General features: G+C 42.2%; 1 protein-coding gene across 4 annotated transcripts in view; it reads right to left on the bottom strand.

The window, feature by feature from the left end:
* The window catches only part of ccdc87 (coiled-coil domain containing 87), a 97995-nt gene that overhangs the window by 30241 nt on the left and 40155 nt on the right, over nucleotides 1-27599 (bottom strand). For all 4 annotated transcript variants that reach the window (XR_010977715.1, XM_068059716.1, XM_068059717.1 and 1 more), the window contains exons 9-13: nucleotides 16983-17115; nucleotides 15587-15793; nucleotides 14295-14411; nucleotides 9550-9686; nucleotides 7570-7675 (exon numbers count right to left, since the gene is read on the bottom strand). Coding sequence is in view for 3 of the 4 variants with exons in the window: in XM_068059716.1 (XP_067915817.1) it covers nucleotides 7570-7675; nucleotides 9550-9686; nucleotides 14295-14411; nucleotides 15587-15793; nucleotides 16983-17115 (700 nt within the window). In the remaining variant the exon portion in view is untranslated. The remainder of the gene's footprint in view (nucleotides 1-7569; nucleotides 7676-9549; nucleotides 9687-14294; nucleotides 14412-15586; nucleotides 15794-16982; nucleotides 17116-27599) is intronic.

The raw sequence follows: 27599 nt of genomic DNA, 5'->3' as shown, positions 1-27599 counted from the left end.
GTAGCATACTGGCAGCAGCAATAAGGAGTATGCCAAAAGTCAGTGCAAACACAAACACATGAGGTTGGTAACAGGACAGACCAGGTGGAAGATGCAGTGAAGAAAAATCTTCAACTTGAAAGCGAGCAGGCTTTCCACACTATTAATGAAGCATGTTGTGTGGATGCAATCACACAGCTAGAAGCTTTTGGTACAATCAACATTATATGTCCGAACAAGATTGGAAAACCATTATATGTCCGAACAAGGATGGCAAACACATGCTCAAAGCTAAGACAGACACCGGAGCTAGTGCCAACATTCTACCACTTTGAATCACAAATGACATGTATCTTGACTTTCTTTTTTTTCTTTTGGGCCTCCTCATCTCGAGAGACAATGGATACGCGCCTGGAGGTGGTCAGTGGTTTGAGAAGCAGCACCTGGAGTGGCTATAAAGGCCAATTCTAGAGTGACAGGCTCTTCCACAGGTGCTGCAGAGAAATTTGTTTGTCGGGGCTGTTGCACAGTTGGCTCTCCCCTTGCGCCTCTGTCTTTTTTCCTGCCAACTACTAGGTCTCTTCGACTCGCCACATTTTAGCCCTGTCTTTATGGCTGCCCGCCAGCTCTTGACTGATGGGTGTCAATGGTAACCAGGTTGACAGCTTACAACAGGTAACAATCCATTGTATCAGTACACTGATATTAAAATGCAGTTTGCTTGGTCATCGCAAATTTTCTACTTGATAGACATGAATGATGTGGCAATAGCAGGACAACCGGCATGTAGGAAGCTCAAAATTGTGACCATACACAGGATCAACAATGCACTGTTGGTGGAAGAAAATGTTAAAAAATGACCCTATTGAGTCAGTCCATGACTTACAGCTGAAGTACCCAGACATGTGGAGAGTTTCAAAGGTGATCTTGTATTGCACTTAAAAGAAGATGCAATTCCTTCAATTGACCCACCTATGAAGTGCAGTGTACACATCCAGGAAAAGCTGAAGACTGAATTAGATGATATGGAATGAAGTGGCATTATTCATCATGTGCAACAACATACTAACTGGTGTCACTTGTCTACTGAAGAAAGATGGTACAGTTTGGGTGTGTTTGGACCCAAGACATTTGATTCGTGCACTTAAAAGGTATTCATGTAAAAATATGACATTAGAAGAATTAAACTCTAGATTTGCTGGAGCAAAGTTTTTCTCCAATTAGACGCGAAACAAGGTTATTGCTCCGTGCATTTATCAGAAGGATCACAGGAACTAACCACGCTAAGAACACCATTTGGAAGGCATTGTTTCCAGAGATTACCATTTAGCTTATCTGTAAATCAAGATCTATTCCAGCAACATATGCACAGGATTACCGAAAGTGTTCCAGGTTATGTATGTAAAGTGGATGATATTGCAGTGATGGGTACCACTAAGGAAGAACATGATCGAAATCTTCATGTGTTGATGGAAACGGCTAGAAGAGAAGGTCTTGCTTTTAACAGCAAAAAGTGCAAAACAAATGTAAGCGACATCAATTTCTTTGGTTCAATCTATTCTAACACTGGGGTATGTCCTGATACAATCTATACCTACACCCCAAGACCAAGAAGATTTGCAATGATGTATAGGGTTATTCAATTTCTTAGCATCCTATATATATCCAACTTTGCTGAGAGAGCATCATCACTGAGAGAACTGCTAAGAAAAGGGGTTCCATTTGTGTGGCAAGAGGACCACCAACACGTATTTGAATCACTTGAACAGTCATTGTCAGAGAAGACAAGTCTTCTTCTATACTCCGACCCAAGAAAGGAAAGTGTTGGAAGTCAATACATCACAGAAAGGGCCAGGAGCTTGCCTTATGCAGGAAGGGAAACTGATAGACCGTTTGAGCCAAACACTCTCTCACTAATGCAAGCCAATTACTCGAACATACAGTGTGAAACACAGATGTTAGCTAAGGGAATTGCCCAACTGCATCAGATCTAATATTCCGATAGTGGCAAGAACATGTTCATGGGTGAGGTCTGAGAATGACATTGTGGAAGATCACTGTGAAAACAACCAGCTCAATGCTAATGTGCAAGATACCCATACGTCTACGCCGACGAGTCATGAACACTATGGTGATGATTCTAGATCTCAGAAGAGTTATACTATTAGGAGGTCCGGGCAGATTAGGGACTCTGAAATGGTGGATAGAGGTCTAACTTTTACGTAAGTAATGTTCACAGCAATCCTGTTATGTTATGTGATTTATTCTCATTGTGTAACTGTTACGACCAAGTGAGAAAGGGGTCTAGGGTTCCCTTTCAGGCTTCACCTGGTCTTACCGTAACAGGGTTTAATTTTTAAAACAACGTTTTTTTCTTTTAGCTCCCCCTTAGTAAATTCTTGTTCACTAACTTCCAATTGTAAGGCAAAGAAACTAGCCAAACAGGTTTTCTTAGGTTTAAAGAAAAAAGGTTGATCTTTATTAAACTTAAACTCTAATTCAGTTAACGCCTACGGATACACGACACGCCCACGCTAGCATGCATACGCGATACACACATGCAGATAGAGACAGAAAATAGCAGAAGAAATAAAGTGGAAAAGTTTGAGGCAGTACCTGAAAATGGTTTTGGTTACTGTTCTTCAAGCTCGCTGTAAAGTCCTTGATTGTAGGTAGGTTTTGCTTATCGTTGGGGCCCAATATTCTTCTTAAACCTTGTTCGATGTAGGAGACTTTTCTCTCATGAAGTTCATGTGTCTTCAGTGGGTCCAGAGGCTTGAGAGAAAGTGATGGGAGCAGACAGCAGCAGTCTTCTCAATCCAGGAGCAAACAGTTAGTCATGTGACCGGCTTTTGTGGATTGTATCACCTTAGCAGTCTCTGGAATGCTCTTCCTTACACCTTCAATTTCGGATAATCAAAATCCATTGTGGGTTGAATATGTCAGGGAATGGTCCTTTAATCTCCACAAGCACTGTCTGTTAGTATGCAAATGTTTTTTAGCTAAGTGTCTGGCAGCCCTTGTAACAGGCCTTCTCTTCTTCCCAGCAAGTTTAAAATCAATGTTCATCTGACAAAGTTAATATGCATCATTCTTGGCAGGTGGGGGCCTGCATGGCAATAATGTTCTACTTAAGGAAAAAGAGGATATTCTGATACTACTTTAATGGAAGAAGAAAATAGTGAGCATGCATCACTACTACAGGAAGTGATGTCATACACCATTCATCAGTGTGTGACTGGTAAGTTTGTGTGAAGAACATGCTGAGATAGGAGTATTTCTCCCTGAAGACACTGGGTGGATATAACCTCCTGTTAGAGCCCTTCTCCCCCTCCTCCTCCAACCTCTACAACCAGCTTGTCCTCCTTCGTGTCACCTCTGCTTGTTATCCCTGTCATACACTAGGCCAAGGTGGATAGAAACTGCAGCCCCCACGACGGGCAGCAAGTAGCATGAGCAGAACTCGAAGTCAGAACCAAGGACACATGCCACACCACTCCCTGTAGACTACCAATTTTTAAGTAGCAGTACAAACCTTCAAAAACTTCTACTAACTCAGAAACAGCCAGGAGAAATTAAACAGAAACTAAACTAAAACTATTTTGTGGTTGATGATGGCTTGAAATACTGGGGAAGCGGGGTTCTGCCTGCTGCTGACGACATACTCAGCTGTGTGAGGATAAGAGAGGGTGTTGGTTGGAGAGATGAGATTGAAAATGCAACTGTCAGAGTTAAATGAGCATTACACCCTTCTGACGTCACAATTTGCCTACTCTGCATACTTCCAGGGCACGGTCCCAACACCCGGGCTACTGATCTACCCAAAATGGTATCTGGTGCGGCCAGCACCCGAAATCTGTGTGCATGTCACAGATGCCATTTTGGAACTGAAATGGGGCCAGAAGTTTATAAAATACAGGCACTAAACAGCTAAATTTTTCAGTCGTCATCTGTTAGATAAGAGAGTAGACTGAAGCCCTGTCTGCTTTCGCAGGTGGACGTTAACGATTCCATGGCATTATGCAAAGAGAGGTGAAGGTGACTCTCCGTTCCTGGCCAATATTTATCCTTCAACCAAAACCACAAAATAGATTTACTGGTCATGTACCTCATTGTTGTTTGTGGTGTTAATTATGTTTAATTGTATACAGGTGGTGGGCATTAACTGGGGATTCACTTGAGATCCCTATAAGTAGACACAGATTGAAACTGTAACTACAGTTAGGAGATGCATGTGTGTAATGTGTAACTCTGTAAATAAATGCTTTTAAAAGAGTGCAAAGAGTGGCTCCAGTGCTATCCTTCACCAACTGGCTTTCTGGAGTATTACACCTGGGACCTTATTGTCTGCAAACTGGCTGCCAGATTTTTCTACGTAACAACTGTAACTGAACTTCTGAAGTCATTTATTGGCTGTGAAGAAATGTGGCATGACCTGAGGACTTGAAAGGTGATAGAGATAAATAAAAGTTCTTTATTTCAAGATACATATTAGTGGAAATAAATGGGCAGCATTCAGGAGATGGATTAATTTTAATTAAAACCAGTATGAAGACAAATACTAAGCAATGTTTTGCTACTTGCTCCTAATTCTCAGATTAGGCAGATTAATAAGTTTTTGCATAATAAAGAGTGAATTAACACTAAATGTTTAGTGTTACTGTGAAGCAGTTAAAGCTTTGCATAGGCACTGTGCATTACATTGTGTAAATCAGGTACTACGGCCTAAACTGACTCCAAAGCAAAGTGTAGTCTCATTTCATTTTGTTCCAGTCTCAGACTACATTTATCCTAAAGCTGTAGTGTCACGCACACAAAAAGTGTGATGACACAAATTATGGACGAAATCTGAAGAGTTATAAAAACTGACTTTATCTTTTAAAAATGAACCTTTCTTTTAAAAAGTGAACAATGTTCCAAAAGAAAAAAAAAGAGGCTTGGCCCTTTGCATATTCAAACTGTCTGACAGGGACAAAGTAAAATCTTCAAAACTAAGAGGTGTCAACTGCACCCATCCTACACCAATCCTAAAACATTCCAGAATTGAATGTCTTCTTCTGAAACAAAGAAGGTGTGAAGTAGCCATGTCCTGGGCCATTGTGCGATCACCATAGGGAAAGAACCCAAAGTAGCTCCTACCAGGAGGTGAGAAGTAACACAGTTTTACCTTAAAAAACAGCCTAGAGAGAGACACTCCAAAGAGAAAGAGAAAGAAGAAAAGCAGCATCAAGAAGCTTGCTTCCAACAAACCAGAAGGCATATGCCCTGCTGTAGAGTCCTACATTTACACTGTATAGCAGTGAACTAGAAGTGATCCACTGACTTCAACTGAACTTTCAACCAATAGAGAATCTACAAATGACCTCAGGCCTGCACACAATGAGAACACGATTTCCAAGAGAATTCAACAGGTTTACTGTGGACCTCCCCCCACCCCCCACCAACTTATAATCATTTTCCCCTTTTTCCCTCTCTATCTGTCTCTTCTTATGTATGTGTACACGAATGAATGCGTGAGTGGATACGGTTGCGACAATTTCGGGAAAAAGCGTATCGATCAATAAACAATTGATTTTCTGTTTTTAAACGCAAGAAAACCTGTCGCTGTCTGCTTATTTGACAAATAAAACACCAAGTGGTTAAACCCCAATAACAAAAACACACTTGCTGTGGTCAGGTGGGGAGTTGAACAGTGGCAACCACCCACATCTCAGCAGGTGGCCGTAATAGCAGCTTTGCTACAATGCTGCATTTCTCATGTAAATACAGCCTTGTATTTAACACCAGGATAAAATAAGATGAAACTCTGAATGTAAAGATTTACGACATAATTTAATTTAATAAATGTTAACATTTAAAATCAAGGTAAGTAAGTGAAGCTTGGACACCAAATCTGAAAAAGAGCATTTTTTTTCATTTTTGGGCACAATGGGCTGAATATTATCGGAACCTCGACACCGCGGGTCACGGCATGGGGACCGATAAAATTCTGCAGGGAGGCCCGTCTCGACCCGCAACGTTGAGAAGGGCCCGCTATATTACAGGCGGTGGGGGGACCTCGGTGTGTGTCCCCCCACCCCCGCCCCCCGCTGCCTGGTGGCTGGCCCTTCATCTCCATATGCAGATTGCCAATAAATGTATGCAAATTAACTTAACTGCAGTCCCACACCGAGTTTATGGCCTCTGTTCGGTCTTCGTGCACCTTTAGTTCGCCACATTGGGTTCTGAGGCGAGAACTTGCTCAGGAGGGGGAGGGCGGGGGGAGAAATGAAATTTTCAAGGCAGGAGGAGTGAAGGAGTGGGAAATCAATTCTTATTTGATGTGGGGATGGCGGAAAGGGGTTGAAGGGCAAAAGATTGAAGGTTGGGGGGCAAAGTTTGGGTATTTGAAAAATCAATTGATGGTCATTTCAGGTAATGAAATGACCATTGGGGGGGGTTGGGGAAGGGCCTCCATCACTTAATTTTATAATTAATAAAAATCAATTATATTTTCCGTTTAAGAATTATAATTATTTGCAAGGGCTTAAAGCCATTTAAAAATGGCGATGATGCTTGCGCGGTGGTGCCAGTCGCCATTGCCGGGGATGCGACGGCCACCCCCACACCACGTCATCGGGGTGGGCACTCCACCCCCACTATTTAAATGAGTCCCCACGTGAAATATCGCGGGGGCTCCTCAACGGCCGCTGAATGCGGGCAGCCCGCTGAGTTAGAGAGTTGCCGCACAGCGCAGCGCCCAAATAAAATTCAGCCCAATGTGTAATATGTTGGTATGAGTAAAATAAATCATTTATCCAAAATATTTAGGAACATTTTAATTCATTTGGATGAACGAGTAGTCCATAACATTCAAGGGCAAACTCACTGCATGGGACCACAAGTCAGAAATAAGACTGCGACAATATAGCCCCAATTTTCCAACTGGTGCTCACATCTAGTAAGGCTCAATACTGAGGATGCACTTGTACTGAATTTGCTCTCTAAAGTACTGCTGAAAAGAAATTTTTAAAAACATGTTGCACACCCTGATTAAAGTTAATATTAATCCTTAATTAATATTTAATGCAATTCTTGAAATGCTGCTACTTAAAGGAAAGGTGTTTGATTGGGCCATCAGAAAACTGAGAAGTTCGGAAGTCACACAAACAGTTCTACCATGGCACTCGGCTGTATTTCCAACACACAAACAGAGCAGAGTTTTCTTTTCATATAAAAAGTAGATCATGATTAAAAGGTCAAGCTATTTTACATTTAATTTTGGGAAGGGTTGCAAACGTGGCAAAAGATTCTTACAAATAGGATTAAAATCATTCAGTGCTTCGCTGAGATCTTTGGACAACTCGAAGTCAACAATCCATTAACATAAAAGCAAAATACTGCAGATGCTGGAAATATGAAATAAAAACAAGAAATGCTGGAACCACTCAGCAGGTCTGGCAGCATCTGTGGAAAGAGAACCAGAGTTAACGTTTCGGGTCAGTGACCCTTCTCACTGACCCGAAACGTTAACTCTGGTTCTCTTTCCACAGATGCTGCCAGACCTGCTGAGTGGTTCCAGCATTTCTTGTTTTTAATCCATTAACATACCTGTGTGAAAATGTGGTTTAGATAATCCTGCTTTGAAGCAGCCTTTTTGGATTGATCCTCAGATTCAAATGCAGAGTTTTTAACTTCTTTCTTTATTAATAAATATCTGTAAAACATTCAAACAGATGATGTAAACAAACACATGAACTACTCGATTCTCCTTAAAAAATTGTTGCTGCCAAGTGTCTGTATTTTTTTGGTTTGTATTTATTAATAACCACACATCAGGCCATTACATTGTACTGAAGCATGAACAACAACTAGGACACATATAGAGTATTGTTCATCTTAAGCAAAATCCCAGGCAGTTGAGGGACTAGGTGAAACAACCATGAGAATGCAGCAGATATTGATTTGAGTCTTGCTTTTAATGGTCAGTGGGTGGGCTTCTCTGCTGCAGCTTGTACTGATTGAGAATAGGCCCCAAACTGCTCAGTTTCTTTTCCCTCCAATTCCAAGCAAATTTTCAACATCAGTTGCTCTGATTGGCACATGTTACACGTGTGTCAACCACATGTCTGTTGTGGGGAGGGGTGCACTTACAAGAGATAGTAATCATGGCCATATCATACATGCTACACAACTTCGCCACGAAAAGATACACAATCATGGCGACTGCAGGAGAGGAAGGTCCCAAGTCATTGGAACAGGAACCTAAATAAGGTGTGGCACCATTCTGCAAGTCTTCATAACAGAAACTTCCTTTTACCTTTGAAATGTGCCCACTGTAATAATAGTCCTGTGCACATCTTTCCATGCCCTCTGCAAATATGTCTTCGCTCTTACTGCCATAAATCTTCCAAACAACTCAAAAGTATCACAATCCTACCATCAGATGATAGATGGGCCAGAAATTTCCTCAGAGTTGTTCTGACTCTGCTGCTGTAACTTCGCTGGAGGTGCAACAGAAACACTATTTACATGAAACACAGAGGTACAGCCTCAGGATAAGGAGACCATCATTTAGGACTGAGAAGAGGAGAAATTTCTTCACTCAAAGCGTTGTCAATATTTGCAATTCTTTGCCCCAGCAGGTTGTGGATGCTCCATCGTTGAGTAAATTCCAGGCTAGGATAGATAGATTTTTGATCTCAGGGAATCAAGGGATTATAGTAATTGGGTGGGAAAGTGGAGTTGAGGCTAAGGATCAGCTATGATCATATTGAATGGCGCAGCAAGCTCGACGAGCCAAATCGTCAACTCCTGCTCCTATTTCTTATGTTCTTACATGCCGCAGACTTTTAATTCCTGAAGTAGCATGCAATTTCCAGCCTGGCAAGTGACAGGTTCCCAATTGCAAGATGCCAAGGAGCCCCCTGAGTTTATACAATAATTCTTTTCTGGAAACATGCACAGCATCAACAAACTAATCAGGTGGGTGCTCTTCACACACTATCCAGGTTTCAATCAGCCTTATGGCCTGTCAGAAAATCTGAGCTCCAGAATCATAAAAAATACAGCACATCATACCTGTACCATGACTAGTTCTTTAACTGAAGATACTCAAAACTCATTTCCAACTATATTCTTCCTTTTCAAATACTTATCCAATTCCCTTTTGAATGATGTTGTAGTCTCTGCTTTATTGGCCAGGTGGGATATAGCATCCCACACTCCGATATTCTTCTGGGTGAAATGACTGCCTCCACCCACTCTCCACAACACCCCCGCAACATCTTTGTTCCTCCAGTGATTACCCTCAGTCTATTCCTCTCATTACTGAGTCATCAATTGTACACAATATCCAACCGTAACCTAACCAATGTTTCATACAAACTTAGTATGATAAACTGTGCAAAGTAAACCTAGAGATATGCACTTATATCATCTCAGGTAGATTTATGTATTGTAAATGAAAATTATTTTCTTGTAAAAGAACTCTCCTGCAACTTGCTGACAATACAAGTTTAAAATAATTATGAATTCCCACAATAGTACCATAAATTTTCAAAGCAAACATAAATGACACCCAAGTCTTACCTTTCAGTCCCATACCCAGGCTCCAATAATTTCAGCTCAGGGTTAATGGCACGTTCCTTTTTCCTCCTGAACAAAGTGGAAGATATGAAACACTTGGAAAGATCTACTTCCACTGCTGGAGGAGCTATCATTGGATCCTTAAGAACAGAGCTCAAACATGGTTAATATATGTCTGCATTGCTTTGACAAAGTACTTTCAGACATTTGAATCCATTTTGTAACACTGATTCACTTGAAGAGCTTTTACTTTGACCTGGTGCCAGTGAATTCCCAAAGTGCAACTCTTGAAAGGCAAGCACTGAGCCAAATGTAAAACTACAGGGACTCACAAATTGCTTCCCTGGAAGATCATCTAAAATGGAACTTCCTGCCAGCTGGTCTTAGTGAATCCAAGCAGTTTGACATTTGGCTTGCATGAAAAAATATTGGCAAGTAAAATTAAGCAAAACCTAAAGATGTTTTATAAATACATAAAGAGCAAAGACAAAGTAGGATCTATAAGAGACCTGCGTGTGGAGGCGGAAGATGTGCGCATGGTCTTTAATGAATACTTTGCATCTGTCTTCACAAAAGAGGGGGACAATGCAGACAATGGCCCGGATTTTGTGGGTTGGGGAGTTGTGTGGTTTGATGGCGAACTATCAGTAATCACCATCATTTGCCCTCTGAAAACGACTGCAACTTCAGAATTTAGCGGCTGGGTAGATTAACGTGGAAATCCTGAAGTTGCAGTCCACTACAGACTGTGATCCCCGCAAACCCCTCCTCACCCTAGAGGCAGGAATCACAGAACTCAGTGCGGCAGAAATCCCACAAAATGTTGTATCTTGTTCAATCAGGTGTAACTAGATGTTTAATGGAGATGTGAATGATAACTATTGCTGAATATTTTAGCTCTGAAAAACATAATTAGATATTTGTAAAATGCTGTGAAATGTTTCCATTATGATTACTTGTTAGATATTTTAAATTACATTTTTAAATTTTTTTTTAAAAAGTATTTTCAGAATATTTCAGCTTCTACCTTCATCCCATGTGTATGTCCCAATCTTGATTTTTCTGTGTAAAATTTTTAAAAATTGATTTGATTTTAGTGCTTTTCATTTCCTGGTTGGTAGGCTGGCTGTAAGAATTCTTTTATGTGATTGGCTGCTTGGTCAGCTTGATGCCATCACTGTAGCTCCACATTAGAAAACCCCATTATAGAATGCTACAATCCACTGCAAGGCGAGACAGTTAAAGTTCTCGTCACAGAGATCGCTAGATCGATCTGCAAGGATTTTCTACAGGACTGCAGAGAATGCCCTTGCTTTGCCACTGATCTCAAAACTCTGGGCCATTGTAGTTAAGAACAAGGAGTGTGAAATATTGCATGGGATAAACATAGTGAGAAAGAAAATATTAAGGGATTTTGCATCTTTGAAATTAAATAAATTGCTAGGCCTGGAAGAACTGTATCCTATGCTGTTAAGAGAAGCAAGGTAGGAAATAGCTGAGGCTCTGACCATCATTTTCCAATCCTCTCTGGTGTGGTGCCAGAGGTCTAGGGAGGAAGAGATAGATGAAGTAATTACAAACCAATCAGTGTAAACTTGGTGACAGGCAAATTATTGGAAAAAATTCTGAGGGAGAGTATTAATTGACATTTAGAAAGGCATGAATTAATCAAGGTCAATCAGCATAGATTTGGTAAGGGACAGTTGTGTCTGACTAATGACTGCATTTTTTGAAGAGGTATCAAGGAGGGTTGATGATGGTAGTGCATTTGGTGTATACTGTATGGATTTTAGCAAGGCTTTTGACCAAGCCCCACATGATAGACTGGTCACAAAAGTAAAAGCTCATGGGATCCAAGGGAAAGTGGCAAGTTGGATCCAAAATTGGCTCAGTGGCAGGAAGGGTAATGGTTGATGCGTGCTTTCATAATTAGAAGGCTGTTTCCAGTGGGATTCCACAGGGCTCAGTACTGGGTCCCTTGCTTTTCATGGCTTGTATCAATGATTTAGACTTAAACATAGGGGGAATGATTAAGAAGTTTGCAGATGATACAAAAATTGGCCATGTTGTTTATAGTGAGGAAGAAAGCCGTAACTGCAGAAAGATATCAATGGACTGGTCAGGTGGGCAGAAAAGCGACAAATGGAATTCAATTCAGAGAAGAGCATTTGGGAAGACCAAACAAAGCAAGGGATTACACAATAAATGGTAGGATACTGAGAAGTATAGAGGAACTGAGAGAGCTTAGAGCGTATGTCCACAGATCCCTTAAGGTAGCAGTTCAGATAGATAAGGTGGTTAAGAAGGCATACGAGATACTTTCCTTTATTAGCAGAGGCATAGAATGTCAGAGTCCAGAGGTTATTCTAGAATTGCATAAAACACTAGTTAGGCCACAGTTAGAAGTAGAGCCCATCGTTCTGGTCACCACATGACAGGAAGGATGCGATCGCACTAGAGAGGATACAGAGGATTTATGAGGATGTTGCTAATACTGGGGAATTTTAGCTATGAAGAAAGAGTGGATCGGCTGGAGTTGTTTTCTTTGGAACAAAGGAAGCGGAGGGGAGATGTAATTGAGGTGTATAAAATTATGAGGGGCCTAGATATGGGCGGGCTCTTGAAGCTGTAGGGCCAATTGGAGGCCCTCCAGCTTGGAAGGAGCAGCAGCCTAAAGTTGAAATACGAGAGAGGGAGGGCACGTCCATCTTCCGGTGCACTCTCTCCAACTTTTAAATTAAAAAATGCCCTCATGAGCCAGGCCACCATTATGGAGGGAAAACCCCTCCACAAGGCAGCCTGCGGCCTCAGCTGTAATCAAGCAGGCAGGAAGGGCCTCAAGCCTACCTCGAGTGCTGACCCACAGTCTGGCACCAGGAGGTCGTCTCCAGACAGTTGGCCTAGTCAATGACACCCTTGAGGGCCTGCAGGCCAACTGGAAAATTCCAGTCGACCCCTGATAATAGGCCTTAATAGACCATTTAATTCCCATAATTGGTTACCTGCCACTTGCAAGTGGATAGCCCTTCTGACCCCCATCCTGCCTCCAGGAAAATGGACCGGCAGCAGGATGGTGCTGGGAAACCAGTATGCCAGCTGGTGGTGCGAATTTTCGCGCCTGCCTGCCTCCATATTCATCCCCAGATGGGGCTGAAAATACTGCCCGATAGGTTGAATGGCTTCCTTCTGTGCAATAAATGTCTATGATTCTTTGAGTTGACTGCATGAGACCTAATCCCTTCCTTTCTGTATTATTGTCTCTTTTTCTCTTTATGTCTCACAATCTCCATTTCTTTTCACCTGTTACAAAGACAAGAAGGAAGGCAGACATGGTCTTGTTTCTCCCTCTAGGAGCAGGGAACTTGTGCCATCTTCTCTATTTGAAGTGAAGAAATGAGGGGCTGGGATGTGAATTAGAGAAGAGTGGAACTAGGAAGGAAGAGGGATACCAGTCTGGGAAGGGAAGGAACAAGGAGGTGAGACATGGCTGCAATGATCAGCTGGCTGAGAAAAAGGGGACTGGTTTCTATTAATCCAATGAGTAATAATGTATGGAACAGTCACATAGTTTAGATGAGCTAAATAAGATCTGTGAGCTTTGATAGATAACTATGAACAAAATCTTATGATGCCAAACAGATAAATTATACCAATTGTCTAAATTGTTACCTAAGTGCACAATTGATGAAAATTATAAATGATTAATATATAAACATCTATTGTGTATTTAAAATACCCTGATTAATAATTCAAAAGTATTAAACACCCAATAGGCTATTCCAAAATTTATAATATTGAAATCATAAAACAAACAAATCAATAAATATTATAAATTATTAGTGGAACTCCCATGGTGTTGATCATGGTGAATTATAGAACATGCTGGTCACAACCTGGGCTCTCTCCCAGAACTTGAAATTTGGAACTGCAAAATTAATATTGTTTCCACAAATGCTCTGAGGTCCATGTGAACTGAAACTTTCACTGTTATACATGCTGTGAATGCACTAGCATTCTATTATTCTTTAACCATGGGGTTATATACCGAGGCCTCGTAGGCCACCCAGCATGTGAACCTTTGTAGTGAACAAGTGAACATGATTAGAATGTAATTTCAGGCTAGAACAGTCAGATTTACTTGCAAGCAATTACACAGAAGCATAGAAATACAACAAGATATTACCTAGGAATACTTCATTTATGTGATAATCGGTTCTAAAACAATCAAAAAGTCTTAAATGTTAACAGCGCTTTTCAGTAGTCCTTAACCTGGATAAGAATTGGGTTGTGCTCTGTTTCACCACTTTCACTTCTGTTTTGGTTGTTCATGGTACTTTCTTTGCACTCTCAGGGTGGGATTGGCTGGGGCCTTCTTCACCACCATTTTTTAATAAATCCTTTAGTTTGTGTGACAAATGTCACGGTTGTTTATGTAGTGTGGCATCTTCTTCCATCAAATTGCCTACTGGCCATTATTTATGATAGGTACGTCATTTTGTCTGGTATATTGTCACTCAAATTGCTGCTTGTGTTATAAGACAGACTTACAATTTATTTACATGTATAAATGAACCGTTAAAAAAAAGCTTACAGTAAAAAAACCTGTTCATTGAGCAAGGAAAATTTTATGTATCAGCATTTCTAGTAGAGAAAACCATCACAAGTTTTAGAAAACAGTCCTTCTTAAAAACTTCCATATTGGATAATATTTGCTAATGGATCCACATATGAGAATGAATATTCCCTACCTGGTCAAATAACAGATAGTCATCTGGAGTAACATTCAAAAGCTCCTTGTAAATTTCTTGGAGTTCTTCACCATGGGACAAGTTACTGTCCAATAGTTTTACCATTTCTGAGTCAATCTTTAAGAAAATTACAAAAAACATACTTGTGTCACTTTACTCTCATTTCTTTACTTTAACAAAACAACCAGTATTAACATGGAACTTTGCATTGACTTTCAAGGTTATTGGTTCGAAAGATCAAAATGTTTGCAGCATTTCAGGTACTGTTATAATGATGTAAAAAATATTCTTGGCTGAAATTGTGAAAAATATTGTTTATATACTTTTTAATCCAGAAATTGACAGGACTAGGTTGTGCATATATTATATATGCATAATTAGATGCCATCATTTACTCAGCGGCAGCACTCTCGCCTGAGTCAGAAGGTCATGGATTCAAGTCGTACTCTAGAGACTTGAGTACAAAATTTAGGTTGATATTTCAATGCAGTATTGAGGGAACTAGACTGGGCCAGATCTTGCTGGAACGGGATATCCCACAGCATGCACTGTTATTTAGATCTTTCTCTGCACCCTTCAGCTCAAAAACTTTTGTGCTGTAACTTGCTGGAAATGCAAGCTCAATAATGGTGTGGCAAGTGCAATTAAGAATCTGGAACCTCAGTGCAGGGCAGGACCAGTAGTGTCTCTCCTTAACAGATGAGGTTTGAAAATTGAAAAAGAAACAGAAAAGACAGAGAAAGAGGGTAAATTACAACCAAATCAGGTGCAGAAAGATAAATAAAGAGGGCAAGAAAAATTGGATTGAGAGAGAGGGGAAAAAAGAGACACAGAGGAAAAGAAAAAAATTGAAAATTGATATTTTTAAAATCTCCAAGAACAATTTAGCACCTGAAGGAATAAGATTCCACAATTTCAATTATTTCCTTTTTGGGTCAGAGAGGTTGATTGGCATTGCATTAACAATTATCACATTGTTAAAAAAACACTGTTAATTACCAGACCTATCTTTGTGGAGAGTTTAATGGGCAATTAATATGCAAATCCAGCAAGTTCTTAAAAAGAACAGTGAGACGAAGGGCAAAATGTTGTTTGTGCAAATGATGGAGCGACACAAACCATCCAGCAAGTGTGGAGATTCACAATGCGTATCATTTCTCTTCAACCCCTGAATTTGCTGGATGATCTGACCATTAATTACCATGTGCATTGCTAACTCACCATTATTTTTCCAGTAACAGCTGGCCCATGTTTTAATCAAAAACAATAATCTTCTTAAAATGTTCAAATACCTCTCCCACAAAGTGATTGTATATAGTTGGGTATATCTGGAGATAAACTGAGTCAATAAACATTCTGTCAGATAATCGAACATCCGCTGTTCGTGCGATCATCTTTTTCGACACCTTGATGTTGACAGTGGCAGGTTGTGCATGCTCCGGCTGCTTTTGTTGAATTCTCCGCTTTAGTTTTTCTTTTCTCTCTTCTTCTACAAGTTCCTAAAAAAGAGCAGAAATTTCTTCCTTACATTCATTGAGATGCAAACTCATCTATGCATTCATAAAATGCATATGAATTATTTTTATTTTCTCCACCCTTGTAGCCAGGTTATTTATTTTAATTAATTTGTTTTTTTTATTCGGAAGTAGATTATAAATAAGTCTTGGCCAACTGAGGACTGATAAACAGCTTCTGTACAACATACTCCTCCAAAGTTTCAGCAGAGTAATTTATTGAAGATGACCTAATCAGAAGCATATTGTATAATTTTACAACAGTTTTAATCCTCATTTTTAAATATTATTTTTGTAAAAACACTCTGATTACTTTATGGATGGTGTCCAAGTCATGTACATAATGTACTTTATGAAAAACAACTTTATTTTTCAACAGTAATGGACACATCTTGGATATTATGAGGATAGTTATTGATAGCGATGATTAAGTACTTCACAAAGCATAATGTTTGTGCTGCTAAGATCATTAAAAGTGTACAATGCATTTGGCAAGGCTTAAATCATGAAGATATAAATTTAATTAATGCAATGTGTTTTTTTTGTGCATGTGCATTGGGGATGAGGTAACCAACTGAAGGATATAAGTACCAGGAAGAATTTTATAATTATCAGGATCAAACATAGAGCTAGGTACAGCCAGAAACAGGGTAAAGCTTTTACTCTGTCCTACTATTGTACTTCAAAATCAACTTTTAAAAAACCCCTACCTCTACTTTCCACGGCAACTATCCTTGTCATTTTCCTATGGCACAATACATGCCCTAATCTGGCACAAACCGTCAATCTACCTCAGGGAGGCAGCAGGGATGTCTGCTGTGCACAACTAACAAAATAACAAATGTTCTTTTGAGATAACAGTCAAGGTGTATTGAAACAGAGTAGTGGAAGCTTCATTGTGAATCAGGCCATGCTACACCTGATGTTGGTGGTAGGTAGGGGAGCTTTAGGAATCACAATGTTCTTTGTCAGCATAAGTGAATGGGGCAGGCTCGATGGATCAACTGGTCTTTTCCTGCTCATCATTTTTGTATGTTCACAAAGGTGTTCATAAACTAAGTACCTCAGCAAAAACATACCATTTAAAAGATTTATCTGCAACTGGCAGAATGATCCTTCCTGAAATACAACTAACACAATGTTTATTTCTACCATATAAGTTGTAGTTATGTACCATCAGTATTTTCTCTCGCCTCTGTTTTTTAATTTCATACGTGTCATCATATGTGAGTGCTTGAATCAGAGGAGGAAGAGTTGTTTCGGGATCAGTATTGTCTCCCTCATCTACAGTGGAAATTTGCAGCAACCTGTAGACGCAAAATAAATAAGTTATATTTTATAATACAAGTTATATTCATTGATTATAAAAATTAAACACTGTGACTAGGGACAGTCTAGGATCTCTGGGTTTTTGGGTGACTCAAGGACATCTTTCTCTGTGAGTGTGCAAAAGGGCTTCTGTTGACATCAGGTCACCCATTCTCACTGCTCGATGAAATTAGTCTCGCAAAACAAAAACCATGATCCAGGTCTAAAGGGGGGAGCAAGGAAGAATGTGATGCAGGTCTAAGGTGGGAGAAGGAGAGAAAGTACTTGATTCTGGTCTAAGCAAAGGTGAGGATGGTGGAAGGGAAAGAGCGAACATGATCCACATCTACAGGGTGGGGACAGTAACACGAATCAGGCTTTTGTTGAAAAGCGAGCATGATCCAGTTCTAAGGTGGGGAGCGCATCAATAATGTTTAGAAGGGCATACAACTTAGCTGTTTTGGTGCTAGGGGGTGGTGGTGGGGTTTGGGTTCTGATTCTGGTTAGGCTACCTTGATATAGCATATATATTAATGTAAAAGGTAACACCCTGAACCCCACCACTTTCTATCTAATAAACCAGAAAACAATGGCATGGATTTCATGGTCAGCGGTGAAGCGAAGACTATGAGCCCTGACAACTTCACAGCTGTAGTACTGAAGAAATGTGGTCCAGAATTAGTCCTGTCTCTAGCCAAGCTGTTCCACTACAGCTACAACACAGACAAAATCAAAAATTGCCCAGGTATGTCCTGTTCAAACAAGAAGGACAAATCCAATCCGGCCAAATACCACCCATCAGTCTACTCTTAATCATCAGCAGAACGATGGTAAGGTGTCATCAACAGTGCTATCAAGCTGCACTTCCTCGCCAATAATGTGCTTACTGATGCTCAGTTTGGGATCCACCAGGACCAATTGGCTCGAGAATTCATTGCAATCTTAGTCCAAACATGGGCAAAAGAGTTGAATTCCACAGGTGAGGTGACAGTGACTGCCCTTGACATGAAGGCAGTATTTGACTGAGTGGGGCATCAAAGAGTCCTAGTAAAATTGAAGTCAATGGATATAGGGGGAAAACTCTCCAGCTGCTGGAGCCATATCCAGCACAAAGGAAGATAGTTGTGGTTGTTGGAGGCCAATCATTTCAGTCCCAGGACATCACTACAGGAGTTCCTCAGGGCCAACCATTTTCAGCTGCTTCATCAATGCTCTTCCCTCCATTAGTTCAGAAGAGGGAATGCTCACTGATGATTGCAAGGGTTCTGTTCCATTCGTGACTCCTCAGATAATGAAGCAGTTCATGCCCACATGCAGCAAGATCTGAACAACGTTCACACCACACAAGTGCCAGGCAATAACCATCTCCAACAAGAGAGAATCTAACTACCTCCCCTTGAACTTCGCCAAATCCTCCACCATCAACATCCTGGGGGTCACCATTGACCAGAAACATAACTGGATGAACCACATAAATACTGTGGCTACACAAACAGGTCAGAACCTGGGAATTCTGTGGTGATTTCTCTTGATTCCCCAAAGCCTTTCCACCATCCACAAGCCACAAGTCAGAAGTGTGATGGAATACTCGCCACTTGGCTGAATGAGTGCAGCTCCAACAATGAAGAAGCTCGACACCATCCACTTAATTGACAACTCATCCACCACCTTAGGCATGTACTTCCTTCACCACAGGCGCACAGTGGCAGCAGCGTGTACCATCTACGAAATGCACTGCAGTAACTTGCCAAGGTTTCTTAAGACAGGACCTTCCAAACTCGCGACCTTTGTCACCTTCAAGAACATGGGCAATAGGCTCATGGGAACACCACCACCTGCAAGCTGCCCTCCTATCATACACCATCCTGACTTGGAACTATATCGCTGTTCATTCACTGCGGCTGAGTCAAAATCCTGGAACTTCCTCCCTAATAGCACTGTCAATGTACCTATACCAAATGGGCTACAGCAGTTCAAGAAAGCAGCTCACCACCACCTTCTGAAGGGCAATAAATGCTGGCGTTGCCAGCGACATGCAGATCCCATAAACAATTTTTTTTTAAAAAGGACATAGACATGGGATTATGTTATAAACTGAAATATCATAAAATATGCTTTTTTATTATTTTAAAAATCTCTGAATTTTTTTATCATAAAAGAGAAATCTAATATTTACAAATATATTAGTTTTTCAGAGTCAGAGTGGTTATTCAGAAATAATCATCAACTTAGTATGCTGTTAAGAACTCAGCAACTCCTCATTCAACATGGTGTAACTTCAACAGTTTTTACAGCAAGACTAATTGCATAAAGGTGGAAGTTCACATCAATTCAAGTGATTTCAGAAGATTTCCATCTGTAGGGACCTCAGCAGCTGATCCTGTAGAGGAATAGGGAATCACTGACAGATTTCCATGTTTAACTGTGCCTGTGCAGATACTATCATTACAACCACAAAATCCAGGCCAATCCATGACCCACACACACACATCTCATTAGTCATCAGTGCTCTTCCCCAGAGTGTTTAGTTTTACAAAGTGATTAGCGACAGCGTTGATACTTCTGGTTTTGAGTTGACCCAAGAAAATCAACCTTCTCCACATGCGCCAGGTGACACAATGACATCACTCGCAATGCATGTGCTAAATGATTAGCTCAGACGTTGGCGTCACTTCTGATGATGTCACCCTCACTCGTTCTCACTGCAGTTCTGAAATTCACTCCACTAAACCAACTTTTGAGCTCAAATAATGTGAATTTGTCAAATTCAGCCTCTGGGAAATGGCTACATCACCCTGCATGAGCTTGGGGTGCACATTCATGGAGTCACATAGTTGGAGGAGCACACAAGACATTTGCTTGCTTGATTGGCCTGACATGGTTTTCAGATTCAAAGTGAAGGAGGAGCCTGCTCAATGCAGATCAAGCTGTGCCACATCACGACTGATGTTCAGTTGCAAGAGTCACTTCTACACACATTATCAATTTTGTAATGTTTTTCTTGAAAAATTCTTGAAAAATTTCTGCCAGCAGCTTCTAATGATCTGTCTACATATGTGCTCAAGCTTATCCCTCTTCAAGGTGCACAGATATTTAGCATCATAGGTCTGCAGGCTATTGCACCTGCTAAATGTGGCAATACCATGGTAACCCCATGTCATCAGGCTTTCTTGGCCATCATAGAGTTTGCAGACCTAGTGGATATGAATGTGGGGGTTGTCATTGACCAGAAACTGAACTGGACCAGCTATATAAATACAGTGGCTACAAGAAGAGGTCACAGACTGGGAATTCTGAGGCGAGGGACTCATCTTCTGACTCCCCAAAGCACCACCCACGCACAGTGGCAGCAGTGTGTCACATATACAAGATGTAGGCAGTAACTCACCAAGGCTTCTTCGACAGCACTTCCAAACCTGTACCTGTACCATCTAGAAGGCCGAGGGCAGCAGATGCATGGGAATGTTATATGATCGCTTCAAGAGTGATGTCCCTTTAAGAACTCAGTATGCTAATGGGCCAAGTTCCAGGCTGTAGTCAGGTAGCTAGAAGCCATGGTCACTCAGCACTGTAACACCCTGGACAAAGGTTCTGTATATAGTTTGCTCTGTATTGCATATACTAGTTTAGCTGTTAATAAACCTTCTTGAGATCTTCAAGGAACTGGAATTCACGTACTTTATTGTGTTGCTTAAGATAACCCAAAGAATCTCATGGCATGGTGGCAGCGGAGGTGAAAAGACAAGCTATAACCTTGAAGACCATGAGTAAAACAGCTGTGAAAGCGACCCTTCCTACAGTCAAGAGAGAGAATTGAAAATAAATACTGGCCCGAACAGTGGAAAGAAGAAAACACTTACCTCCAGCTGTGGGAGACAGCACTGAATGACAGGCTGCAAATAAATTCCTGTGATCGTGTGAGTCATCGTGCCGATGGTCGAGGAATCCTGATTTTAAAAAAAGCTTTGCAGTGCTGAAAAAATTTATGTTTAAAGGCTCCATGGGAAAGAGAAAAAAAACAGGGAAAACCCAATTCCTCTCTCAGACTGATCAAGGTCGGCATCATTACCAAACAAGAGGTGTCCAAACAAAAGCAAGGGAAACCCCGAACACTGCAGAATCTCCATTGAAGCAGTTAAGCAGAAAAAAAATCATTCAACCAGTCAAGCGTGAAGATAAACAAGCTCTAGCAAAAAAAAAAGCAAAAAAAAAAGCAATGGGGTAAGTCCTTGAACTGCCTATTGAACAGCTGTGTCAACATACAAGCAAAGGCAGAAACAGAAAAAACAGAGAATACTGTCAAGTATCTGTTACACTCCATCAAAGCAGCTTGCCTTTAAAAAAAATAATTTTTTAAAGGGGGGACAGCGCAGAGTTAATTAAGCATAAAAAAGTCATAATAAGTACAGTGCTGAAGGCACACACAGAGCTGAACCAAGTTAAATAGCAACAGAAAGCAAAGGAACAGCAGAAGGACGGATATATTTCCCAGCATGAACTGGAAGGCCATTGATATCCTATCCGAGTTCAAACTTTTTAAACAAATAATGCAGTTATGCTTCATAGACCAAGCAATTATAGAACCAAAGAAGCAGGCTGTGAAAATACTGATAGCAGTCGGAAATGAGGGGTTATACAGAATCAATACCTCTGGCTTATCTGGAGAGGAGCAGAGATTTCACACAAAGATATGGAAAGCACTAGAAGATCAGCTTCGGTTAAGAGTGAATTTTAGAATTTATTGCCTGGAACTGATGGCCTACAGGCAACAGCTAAAGGAATCAATAGCTCAATTCATCAGTAGATGCCGTAGTAAGGGCACCAAATGTGATTTTTCATAAACTGAGCTGTCGGAGCGAATAATGGAACTGGTGATTATCTCAACCCCTATTGAAGCATTTCAAAAAGACCTCTTGGGGAAAAAGAAACGTCACAACACTGATGCACTGCTAGAAGATGGCAGGAAATACGAAGCCATTGTAGCTGGACAACAGCATCTGCAAGCACTAGGTGCAGCGAACAGTATTGGCAGGGTAACCAGGTCACAAAAGGCAAGCAAGCTGTGTGGTAAGTGTGGTTTGTTCCACTCACTGCAAAGTTGTCCTGCCTTTCAAGATCTGTGCAAGGCTTGTGGTACAAAAGGACACTGGGCCCTCCTATGCAAGAAATCTGGCTCCAAAGACACAGCGAGAAGTCTCAATAGGACACAAACACAAGACAGGCGCAGCAACATGGCAGCAGCAGCAAAGAGAGTGCCAGAGACCTGTGTAAACGCAAGCTGATACACAGGCCGGAATTTTACAGTGGGTGGACGGGAGCCGGACTCCGATGTAAATGTCGGTGACGACCCCGCTTCCGCCCAGCCTGGGGATCCGTCCTGTATTTTACAGATCCCCAGGCTTTAATTGCCCCAAGGTGGGACTTTCGCCCACTTGTGGGAGGAGGTCCTGCCTCAGTGAGCTGCCGAGAGCGGTGGCCACTGCTGGGACTGCAGCCCACTTGTGGGAGGAGGTCCTGCCTCAGTGAGCTGCCGAGAGCGGTGGCCACTGCTGGGACTGCAGCCCAGCTGACCTGATGGAGCTGAGAGAGTGGGTAAGTTTGGGTTGCCTCATCAGGGGGATTGGTCGTGCCCTGGTGAGGCTAGGGTGGTTGTTTGGGGGGGGGGGGGGGGGGGGGGCGTCTTGGATCCTGGTGTTGGGTTGGGAGGCAGGGGTGGCCCTCAATTGGGCACGTGGTGCCCGACTGCCATGCCCCCTCGGGCACTGAACGGCTGGCAGCTATCGCTGGGCAGCCTTTCACGTCCCCGACACACCCACTTGCCATGGGTAAAATACCTGTGGAGGCAGGCGAGGGCCCTTAAGTGGCCGTTAAGTGGCCACTTAAGGGTCTTGATTGGCCACGGGCGGGCGGGCCGTTTCCCAACCCCCGCCGGACCTCCATAAACTTGTTCGAAGGCGGAATCGGGGCGGGTAGGCCTCCCAGAGCCTGCCGCTCAATTTTACGCTGCCCCCACGCCACCATCCGACCCACCCAGCGTAAAATTCCGGCCACGAAGTCCACAGTGAAATAGACCGGAGACAAGATTCAGAGTGGAGCAATTCTCAGCCAGAAGACAAGCAGGCGTTTCACATTGTGAACCTGACATATTGTGTTGATGAAGTCAAACGACTGGAAACTTTTGCTACTATTAGGATTATGCACCTGAAGAAAGTTGGCAAACACACATTCAGGACTAAGACCGACGCGGGAGCTAGTACAAATATCCTACCAATCTGAAGCCTGCAGGATATGTATTGGGGTCGTTAGAAACTAATGGTACAACCGACAACTGCAAAGTTAACTGCATACAAAGGGTCATCCATTCCTTGCAGTGGCACACTGACAGTGCAGTGCAGTTATGGCAAGTCGGCATGGAAACCACAAATATTTTACCTGGTGGACATGAGTGGACCAGCAGTGGCAGGACTACCAGCGTGTAAGGACCTCAACATTGTGACTATCCACAAGATCACCAAGGTACGCATTACAGCAGAAGAGACCAAGGGTAACCCTCATGCAGTCAGTACAGGACTTACAACAAATGTATCCTGACAGGTTCGATACCGTAGGAGATTTCAAAGGCGATGTCGTACTGCACCTCAGAGAAGATGCAATTCTGTCAATTGACCCTCCAAGAAAGTACAGTGTGCGTGTACAAGAAAAGTTTAAGTGCAAGTTGGATGACATGGAACGCAATGGCATCATCCATCATGTGCATCATCACATAGACTGGTGCAGCTCAATTACATGCATACTGAAGAAGGATGGAACAACAAGAAGGATGGATCCAAGGCATCTAAACCTCTCCCTAAAGAGATGCCCCCCACAAGATTCCAACACTAGAGGAATTGAATCCCAAGTTCACAGGAGCCAAATTCTTCTCCAAGTTGGATGCTAAACATGGGTATTGGTCAGTACGCCTAGCTAAGGAATCTCAGGAGGTCACCACCTTTAGAACACCATTTGGAGATATTGCTTCCAAAGACTACCCTTCAGCTTATCTGTCAGTCAAGATCTGTTTCAGCAGCATATGGACAGAATTATAGAAAACACACCTGGATGTATATGCATTGCCAATGATATTGCAGTAATGGACTAAACTAAAGAAGAGCATGATTGAAATCTTCACTCACTGATGGCAGTAGCTCATCATGAAGGTCTTGTTTTTAACAGCAAGAAGTGCCATGTGAATATACGTCACCTCAATTTCTTTGGCTGCATCTATTCAGGTTGTGGAATCCGTGGTGACCGAGGCAAAGACAAAGAAGTAAAGCATATGCCTACTCCACAAGACAAAGAAGATCTACAGAGATGTCTTGGATTTTTCAACTTCTTGGCACCATATATTCCAAATTTTTCTGGCAAAGCAGCATCACTGAGAGAGCTCTTAAAGAAAAACATACCATATGTATGGCAGGAAGACCATCAGCATATGTTTGAGTCTCTCAAAAAAGCATTGTCAGCAGAAACCTGTACCCTGCAGTAAGATGATGATCCATGGAAGAAGACAATCCTGGAAGTCGATGCCACACAGAAAGGGCTAGAAGCATGCATCCTGCAGGATGGCAAACCAATTGCATTCGGGTCCAAATGTTTATCCTCAACATAGTCCAATTACTCAAACATAGAGCATGAAACACTTGCTCTGATGTTTGGGATCACAAGGTTCTAAACCTACCTGTTTGGTAAACAGTCCTCTGTGGAAACTAACCACAAAGCACTGGAGATGATCTGGCACAAACCATTGACAAGCGCACCACCTCAACTACAGCGACTTCTAGTGAAAGTACAGAAGTAGGACTTCGACGTCTGCTACAAACCAGGTACCAAAATGGTCACCTCGGATACGCTGAGCGGATTGCCAAATCTGCACAAGAATAAAGACGTCCCACTGGATCTACAAGTTAACAGCACATACATCAAGGTGGAAGATGTGCTCAAAACAGATTTATTGCATTTTGGTCAGCACAAATGTGACCAACTACAATTAGAAACAGCCAATAATCCACAACTGAAGACACTGTAGAGAGTCATCATAGAAGGATGGTCTGATATGATAAAAGAGATGCCAGAAACCCTCAGAAGCTTTTGGTCTTATAGAGATGAACTCGGTATCTCAAGAGGCGTAACCTTCAAAGGAAATCAAGTGATTGTACCCAAAGTGCTCCAACAGTACATCTTGGTCACAACTTCACGAGGCCATAGGTGGTAGGAGAATTGAGGGAAGGTGGCAGGGAATATGGGATTAATGTAGGATTAGTATAAATGGGTCGGCACAGACTCGATGGGCCGAAGGGCCTGGTTCAGTGCTGTATCACTCTATGATTCTATATGGGCACAGAGCGAACAAGATGACTGGCACGAGGCACTGTTTATTGGCCAGGGATCAACGGTGACATCGAAAAGTTAGTGAGGATATGCGAGGCATGCAAAAGCCACCAGCCACAACAATGTAAAGAACCTCTACACCCTCACAAGATTCCGTCAGTTCCTTGGTCCAAAATCACCACTGAATGGAGATGACTTTATCTTAGTGACTGATTATTTCTCCAAATTTCTAATTGTCAGACAGGTGAAAGATATGTCAAGCATGGTTGTCTCAGACACATTGGGCTGAATTTTATTCGGGTACCACGCTTCGCAGCAGCGCCCTTTAAACTTAGCATGGCACCTGCATTCAGCAGCTGCCGAGGAGCCCCCGTGATATTTCGCGCTGGGGCTCACTTCAATAGTGGGGGTGGAGCGTCCACCCCCGATGACGTAAGGTGGTGGCCTCCGCATCCCCAGCAACGGCGTCCGGCACCACCGCACAGGCACCGGCAACATTTTTAAAGGGTTTTAAGCCCTTACCAATAAGTGTAAGTTTTAAAGGGATAATAGACATGACTTTTATTACAGAAAAAATAAGTGATGGAGGCCCTTCCCCGCCCCCTGCAATGGTCATTTCAGGCAATGAAATGACCATCAACTGCTTGTACAAATACCTGAACTTCCCCCCCACAACCTCCGATCTTTTGCCCTCCAACCCCTTCCCACCAACCCCACATCGAATAAATATTGATTTCCCTGCTCCTCCACCCCACCCACCCTGAAAATTTTATTTCCCCCCCCTCCCCACCAGGTTCTCACCCGGTCCTCTGTATGGAGTTCCAAAGGCACGCAGAGCACGAACGGCAGCCGTAATATCGGAGTGGGATGGCTGCCGCCTGCAGGTAAGTTTATTCACATATTTTACATGTTCATCTACATATGCTGATGAAGGGCCCGCTGCCAGGTGGCGGGGGAGGGGGCCGCACAGAGGTCCCACCTCTGCCGGTAATATGCGGCGGGCCCTTCTTGACGTCGTGGGTCGAGGCGGGCCTCTGCCCGCAGTATTTTACCAACCCCCGCGCCGCGATCCACGGCATCGATGGGCCAGTAAAATTCAGCCCGTTGAGTGCCATATTCAGTCTGTTTGGTGCACCTGAAGAAATTATTACTGACAATGGGCCAGTATATTGGCAGATCTTTCAGGGATATGCTTGCCAAATGGGGTGTAAACCATGTGACGCCCTCACCACATTACCCTAGATCTAACGGTCTTTCCGAGCGAATGGTTTGCACAGTTAAATTGCTTATCCTGAAGTGTAGGACAACAAAACAAGACTTTTGTGTTGCCATGTTACACCTCAGAGCTACACCTATGGATGTAGGCTTACTGTCACCAGCAGAGATCATGTCTGGCAGGCAAGTGAGAACAATTCTGCGAAGCCATCATCTGTCCAAATTCTCTGAGATGCAGGAGATACTGCTCAAAAAACAAGGGAGAATGGAGATGGTGTATGATCGACTTGCAGGGGTGGAATGACCTCAACTACACATAAAAAAGGTCTGGGTCATACATGCCACAATGAGAACATGGTTACCCGCAGAGGTATCCAAAATATGCAGTGAACCTAGGACTTACAAGGTTACAACATTTAACGGAGCAGTGTTGGGGAGGAACCAAAGCCAATAAGAGAAGTGTGCAATACTCCAATTGCACACAGTGGACTCGTAAGAACACACTTTGACGATGAGGTGTGACAGAACAACAGGACAACCACTAACACATTGACAACACATCTGAAAACCAAAAACAGCCAAGGATGAAATCCACGTCCCCAGAAGGTTATACTGTAACAAGATCTGGAAGAGTTGTCAAACCATTGAAATGATATATGGATGCTTAAGCTTCTGCACTTATAAATTTTACAATCCTTATCTTCATACTTGTAAATTTTGATATCCAATTTTGTGTTTTTGCTTGTAGCGTACAAGACTTATCTTTGGAAAGGGGTTATTGTATGATCGTTTCAAGAGTGATGTCCCTTTAAGAACTCAGTATGCTAATGAGCCAAGTACCAGGATGTAGTCAGGTGGCTCGAAGTCATGGTCACTCTGCACTATAACATCCTGGAAGAAG

This window comes from Heterodontus francisci, chromosome 27 (assembly GCF_036365525.1).
Source record: "Heterodontus francisci isolate sHetFra1 chromosome 27, sHetFra1.hap1, whole genome shotgun sequence".
Classification (NCBI taxonomy): Eukaryota; Metazoa; Chordata; class Chondrichthyes; order Heterodontiformes; family Heterodontidae; genus Heterodontus; species Heterodontus francisci.
Note: the sequence above shows the minus strand (reverse complement) of the source record. Positions and strands in the feature narration are given on the sequence as shown.